The sequence below is a fragment of the Peromyscus eremicus genome, chromosome 1, assembly GCF_949786415.1.
Source record: "Peromyscus eremicus chromosome 1, PerEre_H2_v1, whole genome shotgun sequence".
Taxonomy (NCBI): Eukaryota; Metazoa; Chordata; class Mammalia; order Rodentia; family Cricetidae; genus Peromyscus; species Peromyscus eremicus.
Genome location: NC_081416.1, coordinates 52926236 through 52943831, shown reverse-complemented (window position 1 = coordinate 52943831; position 17596 = coordinate 52926236). Strand labels below are relative to the sequence as shown.

Genomic DNA, 17596 nt, shown 5'->3' with positions numbered 1-17596 from the left:
ATTTATCTCATGTGCAATATACAACTTAAAACCAGCATTAGCACAGGAAATGTGGCCAGACAACAAACATCTCTAGTGATTTCTAATGATAAAACTGCAGCTTCAATGATACTGACATGCAAAAAACAGCATGATTTAATGTCTATTCACATTAAAGTGTCCTATTTATCTCTATGAGATGTAGATCTCATCTGGACTTCCCTTTTCAGGACACTGCACTGTTGCTGCTGCTAAACAAAAAAGAAAATATACTAAGGAAAGCCCAAGTAAGTGTGCCTACAGAAACCCATGCTCAATCCTTAGCAAAGTCAGGGAGCAACCAGGGAACGTTTTGTATTTCTGGCTTTTTATTTTACATTCATTCATTCATTCATTCATGCATTCATTTAGTGTGCGTGTGTGCATGTGTGATATCAGACACTTTCAGGGGTTGGTGTTCTCCTTCAAACATGTGGGTTCTGGGCATGAACTCAGGTCCAGCTTGGCTTTTATCTGCTGAGCCATATCAGTGGCATTTCTTGGCCTTGTATATTGGTTCATAAACTTAGGGAAAAGAAAAGCTGCCTGCCACAAATTATATATACTGATATGAACTCACTCTGTAGAATAGGCGGGCCTTGAACTCATAGAGATCCTCCTGCTTCTGTCTCCTGAGTGCTGGGATTAAAAGTGGGTGCCACTAGTCCATTTTTAACAACACTAGGTCAGAACTGCTAAGCAGGATCACAAAATTTCACTCTATCCAATCTAATCTGTTCATCTGTTTCAGACTGTTTGATGCTAGAATCTGACAGTTCTAAACAGGATTCACAAACCTGCAGCACTCAGAATTGCCACTGTTACCCACCTCAGCCCTAACAAAGTCCTTCCTCTCTTTCCCACAGAGATCATCAGAGCCTGTCTGGGTCAGTGCTATACCTAAGCGCTGCCTAGGGAATGTATTTCTGTTTTGAAGGCTGCCTCATGCGAAGCATCCTAGTTATTCCTCCTCCATCTTCTGGTCTCACTGAAAGATACATGGTCATTAGTTGACCTAGTTTTGGTCGTTAGGACACAGCTGCTTTGATCACTTGGTATCAATACTGTGTATCTGGTGAGACCCACACTGGCCCTTTCTGTTTCTCAAACAATATCCAAACTCGTTTTCTGGTTCTTAACTGCTAGGAGGTACATGGCATGTGTACCTTTCCTGCCCCAAGTGCTTTCTCTGTTTTGCTGCCTTGGCTGTTCGGAATTGGGCGGCATACCAAGCTGCTTCTTCTAATTTTAACTCTTCTTGTGAAGTTAACTCTGGATATTCTGACCAAGGTCTGTTTTGCAGTAATCGACTCATAAAGCCTCTCTCACAAATCCAACTATTTCTTCCTCAGTAAGTAGCCTATGGCTGCTTCTGATCTCTCTCGAGCCATCACTTAAGGGTAGATGTGAAGCCGGGCGGTGGTGGCGCACGCCTTTAATCCCAGCACTCGGGAGGCAGAGGCAGGCAGATCTCTGTGAGTTTGAGGCCAGGCCGGGATCCAAAGCTACATAGAGAAACCTTGCCTCGAAAAACAAAAACAAAACAAAACAAAAAATAAATAAAAGAGAGAAAGAAGATGTGCAAACTCTGTAGTCAAGTGCTCACCTCTCGGGCATGCTCTAAAACACCTGGATCCTGTACTGCCGCCTCCTGTCTGCATCAGGCCTCCTTCCTGGCAGAGCAGCCGGAAGCACGGCGTCCAGCAGTAGTTCCCCATCGCATGCTGCCCAGGCACCACCCGCCCCCGCATTGGTCCGTCCTGGAGACTTCTGCTAAGGCGGCCGTTATTGCAGTAGCCTCGAGAAGCCACGCGAACAGAAAGCGCACAGTGCTACAAGGGAGCAACTCCAGGAACCCAGACCAGGCCCAAGGCATTATTTTTATTATTACTGAAAAAAGAAAAAAAAAAGTTTTCTATCTCTTGCTAAAGAGATTAAAGGATGCTAGCTGCAGTAACCATAATACACCAAAAGAGGGAGCTGCCGTGGCTCATGGCAGTCTCACGAGACGGAAGCCGCCCCTCCTTGCTGATTTCCCGATCCACTTATTTGCTGTGTTACCAAATTTAGGCAAACAGTTTGATTTTAAGCTCAGTTTGATTTTAACCTATTATCCCCAAGGGTCAACAGAATTTAATCTACTCTCCCAAGCAGAATATTCTGTGTAGTCCTAGAACTTACTCTGTAAACTAGGCTGCCCTCAAATTCAGAGATCTGCCTGCCTCTGCCTCTCGAATGCAGGGACCAAAGGCATGTGCTACCACCCAAGCATTCTTTTTTTTGTTTGTTTGTTTTTTTGTTTTTGTTTTTGTTTTTCGAGCTAGGGTTTCTCTGTAGCTTTGGAGCCTGTCCTGGAACTCGCTCTATAGACCAGGCTGGCCTCAAACTCACAGAGATCAGCCAGGCTCTCTCTGCCTCCCGAGTGCTGGGATTAACTTCATTTTTAAAGAACAGTTCAGAATTTACACGTTTTATTTTTTTTGCAGTCTTTTGTTTTAACCTGCCAACATTCAATACATCTAAGAAAATTCAGGTGGGGGAAAGTCAGGCTGGGTGGCTAGGTTGGTTGACTAGTTTATAGAGTAGGGACACCAACTAGTGATCTTCGTCAGTTCCCTGAGTGCTGGGATCACAGTCCTTGCTACCTGCCTGGCTAAAGACAGGCTTTGACTACAAAAGGGAACACTGGTCATTAATAAAGAGGAATGCTAGCCAGGCGTAGTGGCAGAGGCAGGCAGATCTCTGAGTCTGAGGCCAGCTTTGTTTACAGAGTGCATTCCAAGAAAGTCAAAGCAACAGAAAGAAAGCCTGTGGAATGCTCAATGACAGGTACTTGCCTTTAACCATGCTAGGGTCAAAAGTTTGTAATATAGTCACCAAGTATATGTACAATATGGACATCTTTTCAATTCCATCAGTGTATCGAAAAGACCACACTTTCCCTAATATACCTTTCTCATTGTGGAGTTTGGACCCTGACCACCCCACAAAGCCCACTGGTTATAAGGCTGATCCCCAGAGTGGCAGCTTTAACAGGGAGGCAGGGAGGTGAGGCCTAGTGGAGGTCTTAGGTTATGGCGTATTGAGGAGACTGTGGGACAGGCTTCTTCTTTTGTGTCCTGGTCATAAGGTTGGCAGCTTTGCTTCAGCACATTTGCCCTACAATGGGTGATGCCACAGGCCCAAGAGCAACAAAGTCAACTGTGAGCCAAACAAACTTTTTCTGTTATTTCAGCAGACTAACCCCACCGTCTCTCCTCTCTCTGCTCCAGTTCTTACTCTACAGGCCCACACAGCTGTATCTAACATAGTTCACATTATTTTATGCTGCCTTTTTCACTGAGCATAATTTCTGAGATTTGTTTGTACTGACGCAAGCACCAAAACACAGCCATGTCCGGCTATCGAGACGGCTCAGCAGCTAAGACCACTTGCTGCCAAGTCTGGCAGACTTGGGTTCCATCCCTGGGACCCACATGACAGAAGTAGAGGACTGACTCCACAAGTTGTCCCATGACCCCCACACAAACTATGTCAAGGGATATTTGTCCCCTAACTGATAAATTACTATTTCCAGCTTCACGACATTATTACTAACACTGCCGTGAAGAAAAATCTTTGTGAAGGAGTTTTTATTCTTCTACAGTAGAGCTGCTAGTTCACAGGACAAATGAGTATTTTTTTTAAGAATCTGCCCAACTTTCCTTACACTCTCAGCCACAGTCCATGAGACTCATTGCTCTACCACCTCACCATCACTGGGGGCTGTCTTTAAATTTAGCCATTAGAATGTATGGATAGTGGCAAAGCTACACAGTGAAACCCTGTCTTGAAAAACCAAAAATAAACTAAAAATAAAATATATGGATGGTTATGGAGGCCCAAATTACTCAGAATCTGAGAATTTGAGCTTGTTTTACCCATAAGGGCTGCATAAGGGGATGACTGGACCACAGGCATGGATACCAGGTGTCTGGAAGGGTCTATACTTGGCTGTGCAGTGTGCTTTGATCTAGCAAGGAGGAGGTCTTTTGCCTCGCCCCTTGGCATTGTTAAAAAAGCCCTTTTGAATAAATGGAAAAGGCCAATGGGTATTGACCCAAGTCCTCCTGAAGCTATCTTGTGTTTCTCTCTTTCCTCTCGTCATCTAGATCTCTTTCTAATATTTCTTATCCCTCTCCCCTCCTCATAGGAACCCCAGAAAAGATGGGAGCTGGCCTCCCACAGATGGTGGTAACTGTTTAAATTGTGTGAGATTGAGTGTTGGACACATTTATACTGTCTTACCAGTCATTTGTGTAAAGTTCTTTTGGGAAATGCCATTAATCTGTACAGTCCAGTTTCTGATAGTCTAATAGATATACTATGGCAAGTATTTTCTCAAAGCAGTGCTTACTAGTAATGCCTTTCATTGCGCAAAAATTAAAAATTAATTTTGATAAAGTCTAACTAACTTATTTTGACTATAGTGCACCCAATGACCTAAGAACCCTTTGCCTAGTCCCAAACCATGGAGATACTCTTTTCTTCTCTCCCTTTCAAACAGAGCCTTGCTATTCAGCCCGGGCTGAACTCAGTCCTCTTACCTAACCTTAGGTATATGCCACCACCCTGGCCTTGTAAGATTTTTTTTTTTTAAAGTTCTTATATTTACTGATTGATTTTCAATTAACTTTGCATACCATGTGATGTTAGGACTGGTGGGCAACATGCTAAGACACCATCTAAGACCTGTCACTTGTCCTGTAGAGAATGCCCTCCCATCCTCAAATACGAAAGGATCCTGTGATTAGGATAGGCTAGTCACTGAAGTAAGCTACCACATGAGAGGACTAGAGACTAGAACCTAAGAGAAGCTCCAGAAGCTAAACATGTCCACCACTCCCCACTCCCCAGGTGACAGCCAGTGAGAGTGGAGAGCTAGGGTGAAAGAGAAGGTGTAGCTATTACAAGTACTGCTTTTGCGGAGGACTGATTGTCAGTTCCTAGCACCGACATGCAGTGGCTCACAAGCCCAGAGGTTCTGGTGTCCTTTCCTGACCTTTGCAGGTACTCGCACTCATGTGTACAAAACACACACACACACACACACAGGTTTTCTGCTTGTTTTTGAGACAGGATATCACTATGTAGACCAGGCTGGCCCCAAACCCAGAGATCCACCTGTCTCTGACTCCTAAGTGCTGGGATTAAAGGTGTATGCCACCATGCCTAGCCCTAAATCTTTTTTTTTTTTTAAATTACCTAAAATTTTAAAATGTGTTTGTGTGTGTGTGTGTGTGTGTGTGTGTGTGTGTGTGTGTGTGTGTACACATGAATCCAAGTGGCTGGTGAAGCCACAGTTACAGGTGGTTGTGAGTCACCCAATGTGGGTGCTGGGACTGAACTTGGGTTTCTGCAAAAACAGTGCATGCTCTTAACCACTAAGCTACCTCTCCAGCCATCTGCCACCAACTCTTACCAAAATAAATAAAAAATACAAAGTGGAACAGCAGGCAGTACTTTCATCTGCTGAGCCATCTTCCTAGATCCTATTCTGTTTCTTGAGACAAGATTTCTCTGTGCGTAGCCCAGGCTGGTCTTGAACTCAGAAATCTGCCTGCTTCTGCTCCCGAGTGCTAAGATTAAAAGTATGTGCCACCACTGCCAGGCTTTCTAGCATGTCTTAAAAATATCGGTTAACTAAAAAACATGTGGGTGCTGGGTATCAAACCTTGGTCTTTTGCAACAAGTATTCTAAGCCACCAAGTCATCTCTCCAGCCCTTTTGAGTTAAATATGATTTTAAATGGAATTGTTTTTGTATGGGGGGTTGGCAGAGTCCAGTAGCCCAGGCTACTCTCAAACTCAAGGTCTTCCTCCTTTAGCTTCTCAAGTGCTGGAACTTTATGCATGCACTACTCTTCCTGATTTGCAACTCCCTATCCCTCTTCACAGTCTTTACAGAGCATTGGACCTCTTAGAGCTGGAGTCATAGGTGACTGCTGACTCATCTGTCCAGCCCGAGTATTTTATTGTAGTTCTGGGGATCAAACCCAGGGCCTTGTGCACACTAGACATATGCTTTATTACTTACATTTTGAACATTAACCAGTGTCTCTCCTGTATTTTTGTTAAATTCATTTATCAGTGCTAGTGGTTGTTTTATAGATTCTGTAGGACGGATTCCTTCCTTCTTTTATGCTCCTTTTTTTTTCCTTTTAGAGTTATTTATAAGTGTACTCTCTATGTGTGTGCTCCAAGTGAGTGCAGGTTACCTGTGGAGGCCAGAGTTGGATCCCTCTGGAGTTCGACTTACAGGCTGTCATGATTTGCCTGACATGGGTACTGGGAACTAAACTTGGGTCTTCTATAAGAGCAGCAAGAGCTCTTAGTTGATGAACCATCTCTCTCTAGTCCATTTTTTTTTTTTTTCTCAAAAGGGTTTCATGATGTAGCACAGGCTGGGACTGAGCTCACTGTCATGCATAAAAGACAGAGGACAACTTGTGGGAGTTGGTTCTCTCTTCCTATCATGTGGGTTCTGGGAGACTGAACTCAAGTTGTCAGGCTTACCAGTCTGACAGTCTTGGCCTCGAATTCTCGATTCTTTTGCCTTTGCTGCTTGATGAGACTGATGTCATTTTTCTTTCTGGAAAACTTCCTTTAGCATTTTTGTAGTCTAGATTGTCCATAACAAATCCCCTTAACCTCACATCTAAAAAACCACTTTTATTATTAAAGACTTGTTTTTATTTCATGTATAAGAGTATTTATGTGTATGTGTACCACATTATGTGCAGTACCACAGAGGCCATAAGAGGGCATCCTCTGCAGGAACAACCAGGGCTCTTAACTGCTGAGCCACTTCTCCAGCCCCTTGATTTTATTTTTAGTCTTCCATTACTTAATACAGAAATCTGGGTTAAAGCTGAGCATGGTGGCACATCCCAGCACTTGGGAGGTGGAAGCAAGAGAGAAGGATAAAATATCTCCTGATGAACTTTTTTTTTTTTTTTACATTTTACAAGTCTCCCTCAGGGCTATGCTCTTTCACAGTGATCAGATTAAGTGTAGTCTAGTAAGATGATTTATGGCAAATGCTTGTTTTGGCTTGGTGGAGATGCTGGAGTCTGAGTAGTCATGTAGCAGTCACATGGGCACTGCTTGTCATCCTGGATACCAAGGACTTAACAAGCATTCTTGGATGGCAACTCTGTGCTTTGATAGTTGTGGAAGAGTTCAGTACTTCCTGCATGAGTGTGTTGACAGCTGGAAGCTTACCTATGGCATCTTCCTCTGTGTGTCCTTTTGCAGCAATCAATTGTCAAGAGTAATGTTATCAGTTTCTGAACCCACTGAGTCCTATCAGTCAGTCTGGGAGTGGTCTCGAGGCCCCTGACACCTGTTCCATTCCAAGGTTGTCTTTGGACTTACCCTAGTAGGTGACTGCTGAGTTGCTTTGGCCAGTCAGTGTGTGTGTGTGTGTGTGTGTGTGTGTGTGTGTGTGTGTGTGTGTGTTTCATAGACTAGGAAACCTGTGATCACTTTGTCTTCAAAAAGCTCTTCTCTGGTCTGCTGTGGGAATCCTATTGTTTAATATTTTGATCATTCCACAGATCTTTGAATTTCTGGTGGTATTTTTCCTCCCTTGTTCTTCAGGTTGTGTAATTCCCTGTTTATCATCAAATTCACAGATCCCTTCCTCCATCATCTTCATTTTGCTATTAAGGTCACTTAATGAATTACAAACTTCAGATATTCTAGGGTTTCCTCTAGGCTATTTTTGATTCTATTTTTAAGGCTGAAATTTCCTTTATTTTCATTCAATACATTTTCCTTCACTTTGTTGGGTGGCTATAATAACCTCTCTTTCCTTCTCCAGGGTTCACTGGCTGTCTTGAACCTCACTATATAGACCAGGTTGGTCTTGATGTAATTCTAATATACAAACTTAGTTTATATAAATCCCTTTTCTCCAGAGGATTATATTTTTCTGGTTTTTAAAGTTAGTTTAGGTTCCATTCTAGACACCACAACTAACATGTTTTACAGGTGCTATATTTATTCTGTTATAGTCCTCTAGAGTATGCATTTAAAAAATCACTTACCTGGATAATTCTAATCCCACTACTCAGGAAGCAGTCAGATGGATTTCTAATGAGTTCAAGGTCATAGAGAGCTCTAGAACAGCCAGGGTTACATAGAGAGACCCTGCCTCAACATCCCCAACACAAATAAATAGCCCTCTGCAATAGGCTTATAACCACTGAGCCCTGGAGAGTATTAATTTGGGGGGGTTGCTTTAAGCATGCCATAATATTTCTTTAAACCCTATTTGCAAACTCTTGTCTCTGGTGCAGAAGATAAAGTCACGGCTCAGTTCTTTCATCCTTAGCTGGTTTGCCTGGATCTCTCACGCACACACGTAGGTCAGAGATGCGAAAGAAGCTTATACAGACATTACTTTATAGAAAGAATTTTAGGCTTTCATCTTCTAGATCCCTTTTCCAGATCCTTCTTCCCTTTTAATTTCTAGTCATTGAGAATGACTTAAGTTATCTTCTCTCAGTTTTCTCCAACTGTCAAGTCCCAACTTCAGCCTGTTTTTCTGGTTACAAGCAGTAAAAATGGATTGAATTTAATTGTTCAAATATATTCCATTCTTTCTTATAAGTGCTAACTCTTTCAGAATCTGCTTGCTTCTGTATATTCTACATTGCCTTCATTTAAAAATTTTGTTCAAAGTATAGTCATGTGCAAGAAGACTGGGTCCAATAGAAGTCTACCTGGCTATAATAAAAAACAAATATGACTTTATTTTAAAATTTTATCTAAATATTTTCTTTCTAGGGCTGGAGAGATGGCTCAGTGGTTAAGAGCACTGGCTGTTCTTCCAGAGGTCCTGAGTTCAATTCCCAGGAACCACATGTTGGCTTATATATAATGGGATTTTATTTCTATGGTATACAGGAGTACATGCAGGTAGAGCACTCATATACACAAAGTACATAAATAAACAAATTTTTTCTTTTCTTTCCTTTTTTTTTGGAGACAGGGTTCCTCTGTGTAGCTTTGGAGCCTTTCCTGGAACTCACTCTGTAGCCCAGGCTGGCCTCAAACTCACAGAGATCCACCTGCCTCTGTCTCCTGAGTGCTGGGATTAAAGGCCTGCGCCACCACCACCCAGCTTATAAACAAATCCTAAGATTTTATTTCTAATTATGTGTACATGTGTACAGGTATCATGTATATACACCTTGTGAAAACAAGAAGTTGATGCATTTTACTGAAATGGTTTATATCATTAAAAATATGGTCATAAAATAAGTGACAAGGTTTTTAATTTTAAATTTGTAAAGATAACCTTTAAGCTTCTAACTATATGTCAATCTGCCTTAACTATAATCTAAAAATATTTGCCTATAACAAAATTTGGTGAGTGAGAAATATCCTTAACTTCCACATCTCTTTTCATCTCTCAGTCTAGATGAAATAGCTCAGCTGGGAATTACCAATAATTACTATTTACAAAGTTCTTTACTTATAACAACACTATAAAACATAGCAAAATAATTAGCTTTACCTCATTACTAAAGGAAGATGCTGAACCAGTTAGGCTTGTTGACTAAGGTTACACTGAAGTCTAAAATTGCCAAAATTAGACAGGAGGTGTTAAGGCCTAAGTTTTGTATGCCTCATTACTCAAAAAAAACCCTCTCCAATTGCTTTCTTTAATTCTTCAGATTTTTGGGGATGGGGAGGGGATGTAGCTCAGTGGAATTGTGCTTGTCTGGCAGATAGGGCCTTGAATTCAATCTCTGCTCCCCAATGTAGAGAAAAGAGGCCAGCGAAAGAAACCCATCCGGGCCCTGGTTTCACACCAAACACCCAACCAATTAAAATACATAAATAGGGTAGTGAGATGGTTTAGTGGGTAAAGATGCTTGCTGCCAAGTCTGACAACTTGAGTTTTATTCCTGGCATGGTGGAGTAAGAAAAACTGGTTGCTTCAAGAGGTCATGATGCACGTGTGTCCAAGTCTCCCTCTCTCTCTCTCACACACACACACACAGAGAGAGAGAGAGAGAGAGAGAGAGAGAGAGACTATGAAGAGATACAAAAAAAACTAAAATAAATCTTTAAAAATATAAATTTTAGGGAGCTAGAGAGATGGCTCAGTGGTTAAGAACACTTGGCTGCTCTTCCAGAGGACCTGGGTTTGATTCCCAGTACCCACATGGTGACTCACAACCATCTTGCTACTCCAGTGCCAGGGGGTCGGGGTCCTCTTCTGCTCTCCTTGAGCACGAAGCATGCATGTGGTGCACAGACATATATGCAGACAAATACCCACACACATAAAATAATACATGCACACACACACAAAATTAGGGTTTATTTGGTTGTTTTTCTTTCTTTCTTTTTGAGACAGAGTCTCTATAGCTCTGGCTGTCCTGGAATTCACCATATAGACCAGGCTGGATTAGAACTTACAGAGATCTGCCTGCCTCTGCCTCTGGAGGGCTAGTATTGAAGGTGTACATCAAATTTTAGGGTTTTTCAACAAATAATTATCCAATATCAACTACATGCCAGGCAGGTCCCATACCACATCTGACTATTAACTATATACTCAACAATGCATTATCATATTTTCACATTTAATCTTTAAAATACTGTTAGAATGTTCAATAGTTCTTGATTTTAAAGATTACAATTTAAGATTAAAGGACAGTAGTCTGCCTTTTTTGTTGTTGTTGTTTTGTTTTCGAGACAGGGTTTCTTTGTGTAGCCTTGGCTGTCCTGGAACTCACAGAGATGTGCCTGCTTCTGATTCTGGAATGCTGGGACTAAAGGCGTGTGTCACCACTGCCTGGTTGCCCATGGTCTTTTTTTTTTTTTGGGGGGGGGGGGGTCGAGACAGGGTTTCTCTGTGTAGCTTTGCGCCTTTCCTGGAACTTGCTTTGGAGACCAGGCTGGCCTCAAACTCACAGAGATCCGCCTGCCTCTGCCTCCTGAGTTCTGGGATTAAAGGCGTGCACCACCACCGCCTGGCTGCCCATGGTCTTTAATAAAGAAATACATTTATAGAAAAATTAGGCATAAATGTTTATTTTAAATGCAACTCCCTCCCTGACCCCGCCCCCCGCCCCCGTCCAAGACAGTTTCATATATCCTAGGCTGACCTCAAACTTACTATGTAACCAAGGATGACTGCACGCCTGCTTAACCTCCCAGGTGTGAGAATTGTAGGTGTGTACCATCATGCCTGACCAAAATCTTAACTTTTGTTGTAAATACTACAACTTTTAAGTATGACTTCATTTGCAAACAAGGATCAAGAATCAAAAAAGTTTAAAAACTATGGAAGTCTATACAGCACCTAACACTGTCTATGCAGTAAGGGTAAAAAGCTTGGGTATCAGATGTGAGGTCCGGAGCCATTTTTATGGACAGTCTTGTTTTGTTATCTTGGCTTTGTTTTTGGAAATAGGGTCTTAATGTGTAGCCCAGGCTAACCTTGAATTCAAGGCAATATTCCTGCTTCAGCATTCCGAGTGCTAGGATTACAAGTATGAGCCACAAGGTGGGCTATGTGCAGAGCTTTAAATATCCCTTTCCCCCCTTAAACTTTCTGTGGTAGTTTGAATGAGAATGGCCCTCATAGGCTCATATATTTGAATGCTTGGTCCCTAGTTGGTGGAACTGTTTTGGTAAGCACTAATAGGTATGGCCTTGTTGGTGGAGGTGTGCCACTGAAGTTTCAAAAGCCCATGCCACCCCAGTTTGTTCTCTGTTTCCTGACTGTGTATCAAATGTAGGCTCTCAGCTATTGCTCCAGAGCCATGCCTGCCTACTTGCCTCTGTGTTCTTCACCATGATAGTCATGAATTCATATTCTGAAACTGTAAGCCAGCCCTTCTTAAATGCTTTCTTTTATAAGTTGCTTTGGTCGTGGTGTTTCTTCATAGCAATAAAAAGTAACCTAATACACTTTGTGAGACAAACAGCATTCAAAACCACTTTACTGGAAGCTAACTGCTAGGAAAGGGATCATTTAAAATAAACAGCTCACAAGAAGAGCTTCTTGTATTGTCAAATGTTCTCTTGTCTGAAGACTATTCAGTAGGTCTGAAGTATGAGTGAATGAGTTTCTCTTAAGTATTACTCCAAAAGAGCACTATAATAATGGTCACCTACTTTTAGAGCATAAATCCTCTGTGGAACACAGTAAATTAATTAAAAGTTACATTTATTGAGTGTCCCTGCAGGAATTCTTTTATCTTTGTTAACTAAAATTTACAAGTCCCTTATTTAAAAAAAAAATCCAAGTGTCCATCAATGTTAACTATCATGGAGATTTTAAAAAACTAAATTTTGAAAATAAAAAGACACAGACTGGTCTGCAATCCCAGCACTCGAGAGGCTGAAGCAGGACTACAGCAGTTCAATAGCCTGGGCTACATAGTCAGTTCTAGGCCAGCCTGGGTAACCCTGTCTCCAAACAAAACCACAAAATCAAAAATTAGTAAATAAATAAGAACGTGGTAATATTTTTAAAGGTGGGGCTGGAGAGATGGCTCAAAGTTTAAGAGCACTGGATGCTCTTACAGAGGACCTTGGTTTTAACTCTCAGCACCCACATGACAGCTCCCAACCTTCTGTAACTATAATTTCAGGGGATCCACTGGCCTCTTCTGGCCTCTGCTGGCACTGCACACACATGATGCATAGACATATACACTAAGGTAAAACACTCATACACATAAAAAAAAATTTTTTTTAAGGCAGTAGCCATACTCAGGCCACCTATAAAGAAAGGACCTTGAAACAGAACAGAAACATTAAAAACTTAGGAGGTTAGTATGACCAAGTAGTCTGTGGCTTTGGGAAATACAGGTATAGAGAAACCAAGTTAAGTGACCACTAAGTATGTGTGTGCAGGGAAATCTCCTTTTATGTATAGGGCATAAAGCAGAATGATAATCACAGAAGAATCAACCACATGCAGAATTTCTGATGTAAATGGTTACCTGAGAAGTCAGTCAGAAGTCTCGCTAGGACATGCTTGTTAACCGTTTCAGTCTTGCTAAGGCTGGAAATAGGATCTACTCTAGTGTCTTTGATGATAGTGAGCTTTTTGGAAATCCCAAGATCAGATCCAGTCTTGACATCTATGTGTTCTAGGATGTCAGATGACCTCTGTGGCCAAGATTGTGGAGCAAAGGCTTGCTTGAGTTTTCTTCCAGGAGCTGCTCCTTCAGTCTGCACCTGCTCAGTCTGCCTTTCCCCTAACTCTTTAATGGCTCTGATGGTGAGCTGCTCTTGTTCTAAGTCAGGAGACACCATGGGGGCACCTCGAGGAGAGCGCACACCCAGCTCACCTCCATTTGTTTCTTTGCTGTGCTCACTGTATTTGCTTTTAACGTCTTGGGTTTCAGAACCATCTAGCTCACTTTCATGAGAGAGTTCCACAGGCAAAGTGTTTTTAAAGTCTGCTGTCTTCTCTAACACTGCTTCTAAGCCGCTGTGATCTTTATCCACTATTCCTTTCTCCCTGGCTCCTGTGAAGGCAGCCAGCAAGTCCTCTGGGGAGGAACCATCTGTATCTTCAACATATTTTCCACGCAAAGACTCCAAGTTGACAGAAGCTTTCACAGTTAGTGGGAATCCTGTATCACTAGGAACACTTGGAGGTGCTGCTGAAGGAGCTGTGGGGTTGTCAGTCACAGCAGGCGTTGTTTCAGGTGTGACTTTATTCAGAGTATTAGGTACTTGTGAACACACCTCTTCACCTTCCACACTCCTTCCGAGAGGAGCAGTTTTTGGCTGGGCCCGATGCAGCTCAGAGGCACTGCCCGGCTCTCCCGGGTTTTCATATGCTTCTCCCCTCCCAGTCCCACAACTCGGAGTCTCTTCGATGTCCCTTGCACTTGTTTTTGCAGCAGCACCTGGAAGGGAGTCAGGTTTTGGGGGCAGAACGTGGTTGGTCTCAAATGAGGGATCTGCTGTGATGTCCTCTATGACCGTGTCATCGGACTCCCCAGAACTATCAACCTCTGTGACTTCCCCCAATACAGAGTTAGGCCAGGCACCCCTCAGATCAGGTAAACCTGCCTCCACTGTGGCTGCTTCAGAGCCTGAGACCCATTTCTCAGGCACAGAGCCAGGCAGCTCTGGATGCGGCTGGGAACTGCCTGGCTCACCTCTGCCACTGGCTTCTTTTGTGGAACTGAGGTAGTCTTTGACAGGTTTTCCAGCAATGTTTTCTGGAGAGGAAGACGCTTCTGCCCAGTCATCTGTGGATTTGGTGATGGGAGTGTTCCCATTAAGAGAACATACAGGCATTTTCTGATGAGCGTTTGTTTTAAGATTTATAACTGGAATCTCTGAGCGATGTTCACTTCTGTCTAGTCCTGTACTTTTTGTGGTGCAAGAAGATTTATCAGACTGATGTTTTGCTTGGGGAACTAAGTCCCAAGTCAGTATTTCATTAGTGAAGTTGTGCATATCATTCACACATCTAGACACCTCTTCCAGTGCTGCTGTAGTGTGTGAGAACTGTCTACTGAGCAGAGCAGAGGCTGGGAAACGCCCTGCCTCTTTATTTCTCAGGGGAAACACTTTGTCATTCATTTCCAACAAGTCTGCAGGGGATTCTCTATCACTGGGAGCTGCCCATCCACCCAAATCATTTGTGCTCTCCTTATACACATCTTTAAATTCTCTGTCAAAAGTTGCTTTGTCAATAATGACTTCAAATGGTGACTCAGGAGAATCTTTTTCTACACTGGTTCCAGAAAGTTCAGCCGAGGACAAGGAGTGTGTACAAATGTGTTCGGCCTTAGACTGCCCAAGAGCCAGTGCACTCCTGTCCTCTCCACTTGGAACCTTGTTCTGGTTCTTGGGTTCTTGGTCCTCAACTGTCCACTCTTCTGCTGGACCAGTTTCCTTTGAGAGAAAAGCAGGCTGCCCTGGGAAACTGTCTGGAATGGAAGGGTGGTTGCCAGACCCGCCAGCTGTAAGAGAAACCGGAGTGTCTACTCTGTCCTTACTGGTCCCTTGAGAAGCATCCAGCTTTTTCATACCTAGAGGAACCAAAGGGTCTTTTCCTTCTTTGGTTAGAATAAGTTGGCTGCCTAATGTTTCCCTTTTTTCTCCAAGCAGTATTGTAAGGTCAGGGTTATGTATTTCAGAAAATGAAAGAAAGAAGGAAGCCATAATTTCTGAAAGTGGCTCATTAGAGCAATGAGAGCTCAATCCGGCTATGGTCAGAATTTGAAAGAAAAAGATTGTTTACCAGATGCAAGTACACATTAGCTAGTCAGGCCAAGCAGCATGCTTTTTATTTTTAATCACACACACAAAATGTATGTATATAAACATATGCATACACACACAAATACATAACAAAATAAACATCAATGGTTATCCTACAAAACATGCATTAAACCGTCAACAGTAAAACAAAAGCCAGTATCATGCTACAAATTGTGAACGACAAAACATTCTCAGGACAAATATTTTTTAATTGTCTACTTTTTCCCCCTGCATAATAAGGAGGTGATGGTACTGGAAGGTTTGGGGAGTTTTTCTTTTCTTTTCTTTCTTTTTTTTTTTTTTTGTGAGAAAGGTTATTTAATAGGAGCAACATAATCTACACAAAACAGCCCTGCTGTTATTACATGCTGCTATACCTTCCTTTTAAGCTGAACAACTCAGAACACATTGGCTCTACAGATCCCCTATTACAGTCCTCACAATCTGAGAAGGAACAGGAAGTGGCTCGGCTTAAGTTCTTGATCTAGAGAGGCAGCAGATCTTTCCTGAGCCTGAAAATCAGACTAAAATCATTCCATTCCATCTTTTAAGAAAGGGATCCAAACTGCCTGATGTTCTTAAGAGTGTTGAAAAGGCCTGCCTGCTTCCAAATCTCCTGTCTGACTGGCCATTTTAACCAAAATCAAACAGGGTATCACAGTAAGATTGCCTTGAGCTTCTGAGGAGACAGACTCTGGACTGACTTTGAACCATGTTGAAACTGTTAAGGCTATGGGGATTTACGCACTGGGGCAGATGTGCAGTGTTACAGTGATACATTTGGTTGTCAAATTGACAAGGGTGGACTCGTGAGGGTTCATCTTCACTGTCACTTTGGCAGAATTTAGAATCACCTCAGAGACTCTGTGAGGATGTTTCAGAGGTTAACTAAGGAGTGAAGGTCTGCCCTGGATGTGGGTGGCACCATCCCATGCCTAGTGTAAGGGCTCAGACAAGAAAAGAGATGGCCCATCAAAAGGTTGTACCAGCACCCTGTTCTTGCTTCCTGACCTAGTGAATAATCTGAACCCATGAGCCAAAATAAATCTTTCTTATTTGAAAAAGACTGATTGGTATGAGTTTCTTTGGTTAAGACAGTAAACAGAATTCTTTTAAAAACAAGAGTGATGTATTAAGACTTACTGATTATTAATTCCACAGCAACCATTCACTCGTTTATTATAATATTCTTTCTAATCTAAGGAAAGATGAAAATAACCATACCAAACAAAGGCACTGTCTTTCCCACACATGAGAGAAGGCACTGTCTCTCTCACACACTGATACATCTCTGGAGCTGGAACAAAGCAGACCTTAAAATATTCCTAAATAAATGAATCAAAGGCACAACTTGGTCAGGGGAGACCTAACTAGGCTCAGGATAGCAATGCCTTGAGCATGAATGAGTAATTGGGGAGATCTGAAAGAAAAATTCCTTTGAGATTGTCTCTATGTGTAGCCTAGTTCTAATTATGTCAAATAAAAGGAAATTTATGACATCATGCAAATTTATTAAAAACTAAAGTAAGAATTAAGAATTTTAGTGCAATAAACAAAATCTCACTATTATAGGATATTTCCAAATGTCATATAACAAGTTGTCTTACTATCTCAGAGCGGTGGTGCATGCCTTTAGCCCTAGTATTGGGTGGGAGTGGGGTTGGGGGCACCAGAGGCAGGAGGTTCTCTGTGAGTCAGAGGCCAGCCTGGTCTACATAGTGAGTTCCAGGACAGCCAGAGCTATGTAGAGAGACCCTGCCTTTAAAAAAAAAAAAAAAAAAAAAGTTGCCTTATTCTGGCACATCACTAAAATTTTATGTCACAAGATCTGAGCTTTAGAACAGCAAAGCTGTAACCTAGGTAGTAGGAAACTCTTCATAAATGAAAAAAGAAAAAAAAAAGGCGGGGAGGGGGGAGGGAGAGTCTGGTTATAAAACTAACAGAAAAAAATGAGGCTTTAAATGTAGCAAACATGGCTTACATCCATTACTACATACCTGAGATACTCAGCATGAAAAGTGTGTAAGATAAACGAACCCCAGCAAAGTGGGTTAAAATTCTGAAGCTTTCCTAACAGGAACAGAACTCTGAGGCAAACAAAACTGACCACACCCCAGAAAGAGAGCGCAGCCTACTTGTTTTATAAACATGGAGTTTCAGATGATTCAGAACACCTATCACAGATGAGAGTGTCAGTAAAGTGAATTATCATTCAGCAAATATGTACTATGTCTATCACATGCCAGAAACTGTTTCAGAAACTAGGTTTAATGCAG

General features: G+C 42.1%; 1 protein-coding gene across 5 annotated transcripts in view; it reads right to left on the bottom strand.

The window, feature by feature from the left end:
* Positions 1–17596, bottom strand: part of Rtn3 (reticulon 3) — a 51320-nt gene that overhangs the window by 13931 nt on the left and 19793 nt on the right. Inside the window, exon 2 of one of the 5 annotated variants that reach the window (XM_059261677.1) lies at positions 13034–15265. The exons of 2 other annotated variants lie outside the window; for them this stretch is intronic. In XM_059261677.1, the coding sequence (XP_059117660.1) occupies positions 13034–15265 (2232 nt within the window). Of the gene's footprint in view, positions 1–1624; positions 1816–13033; positions 15266–17596 lie in introns of those variants that run through there. 2 more of the 5 variants (XM_059261671.1, XM_059261684.1) reach the window with 2 other exon arrangements.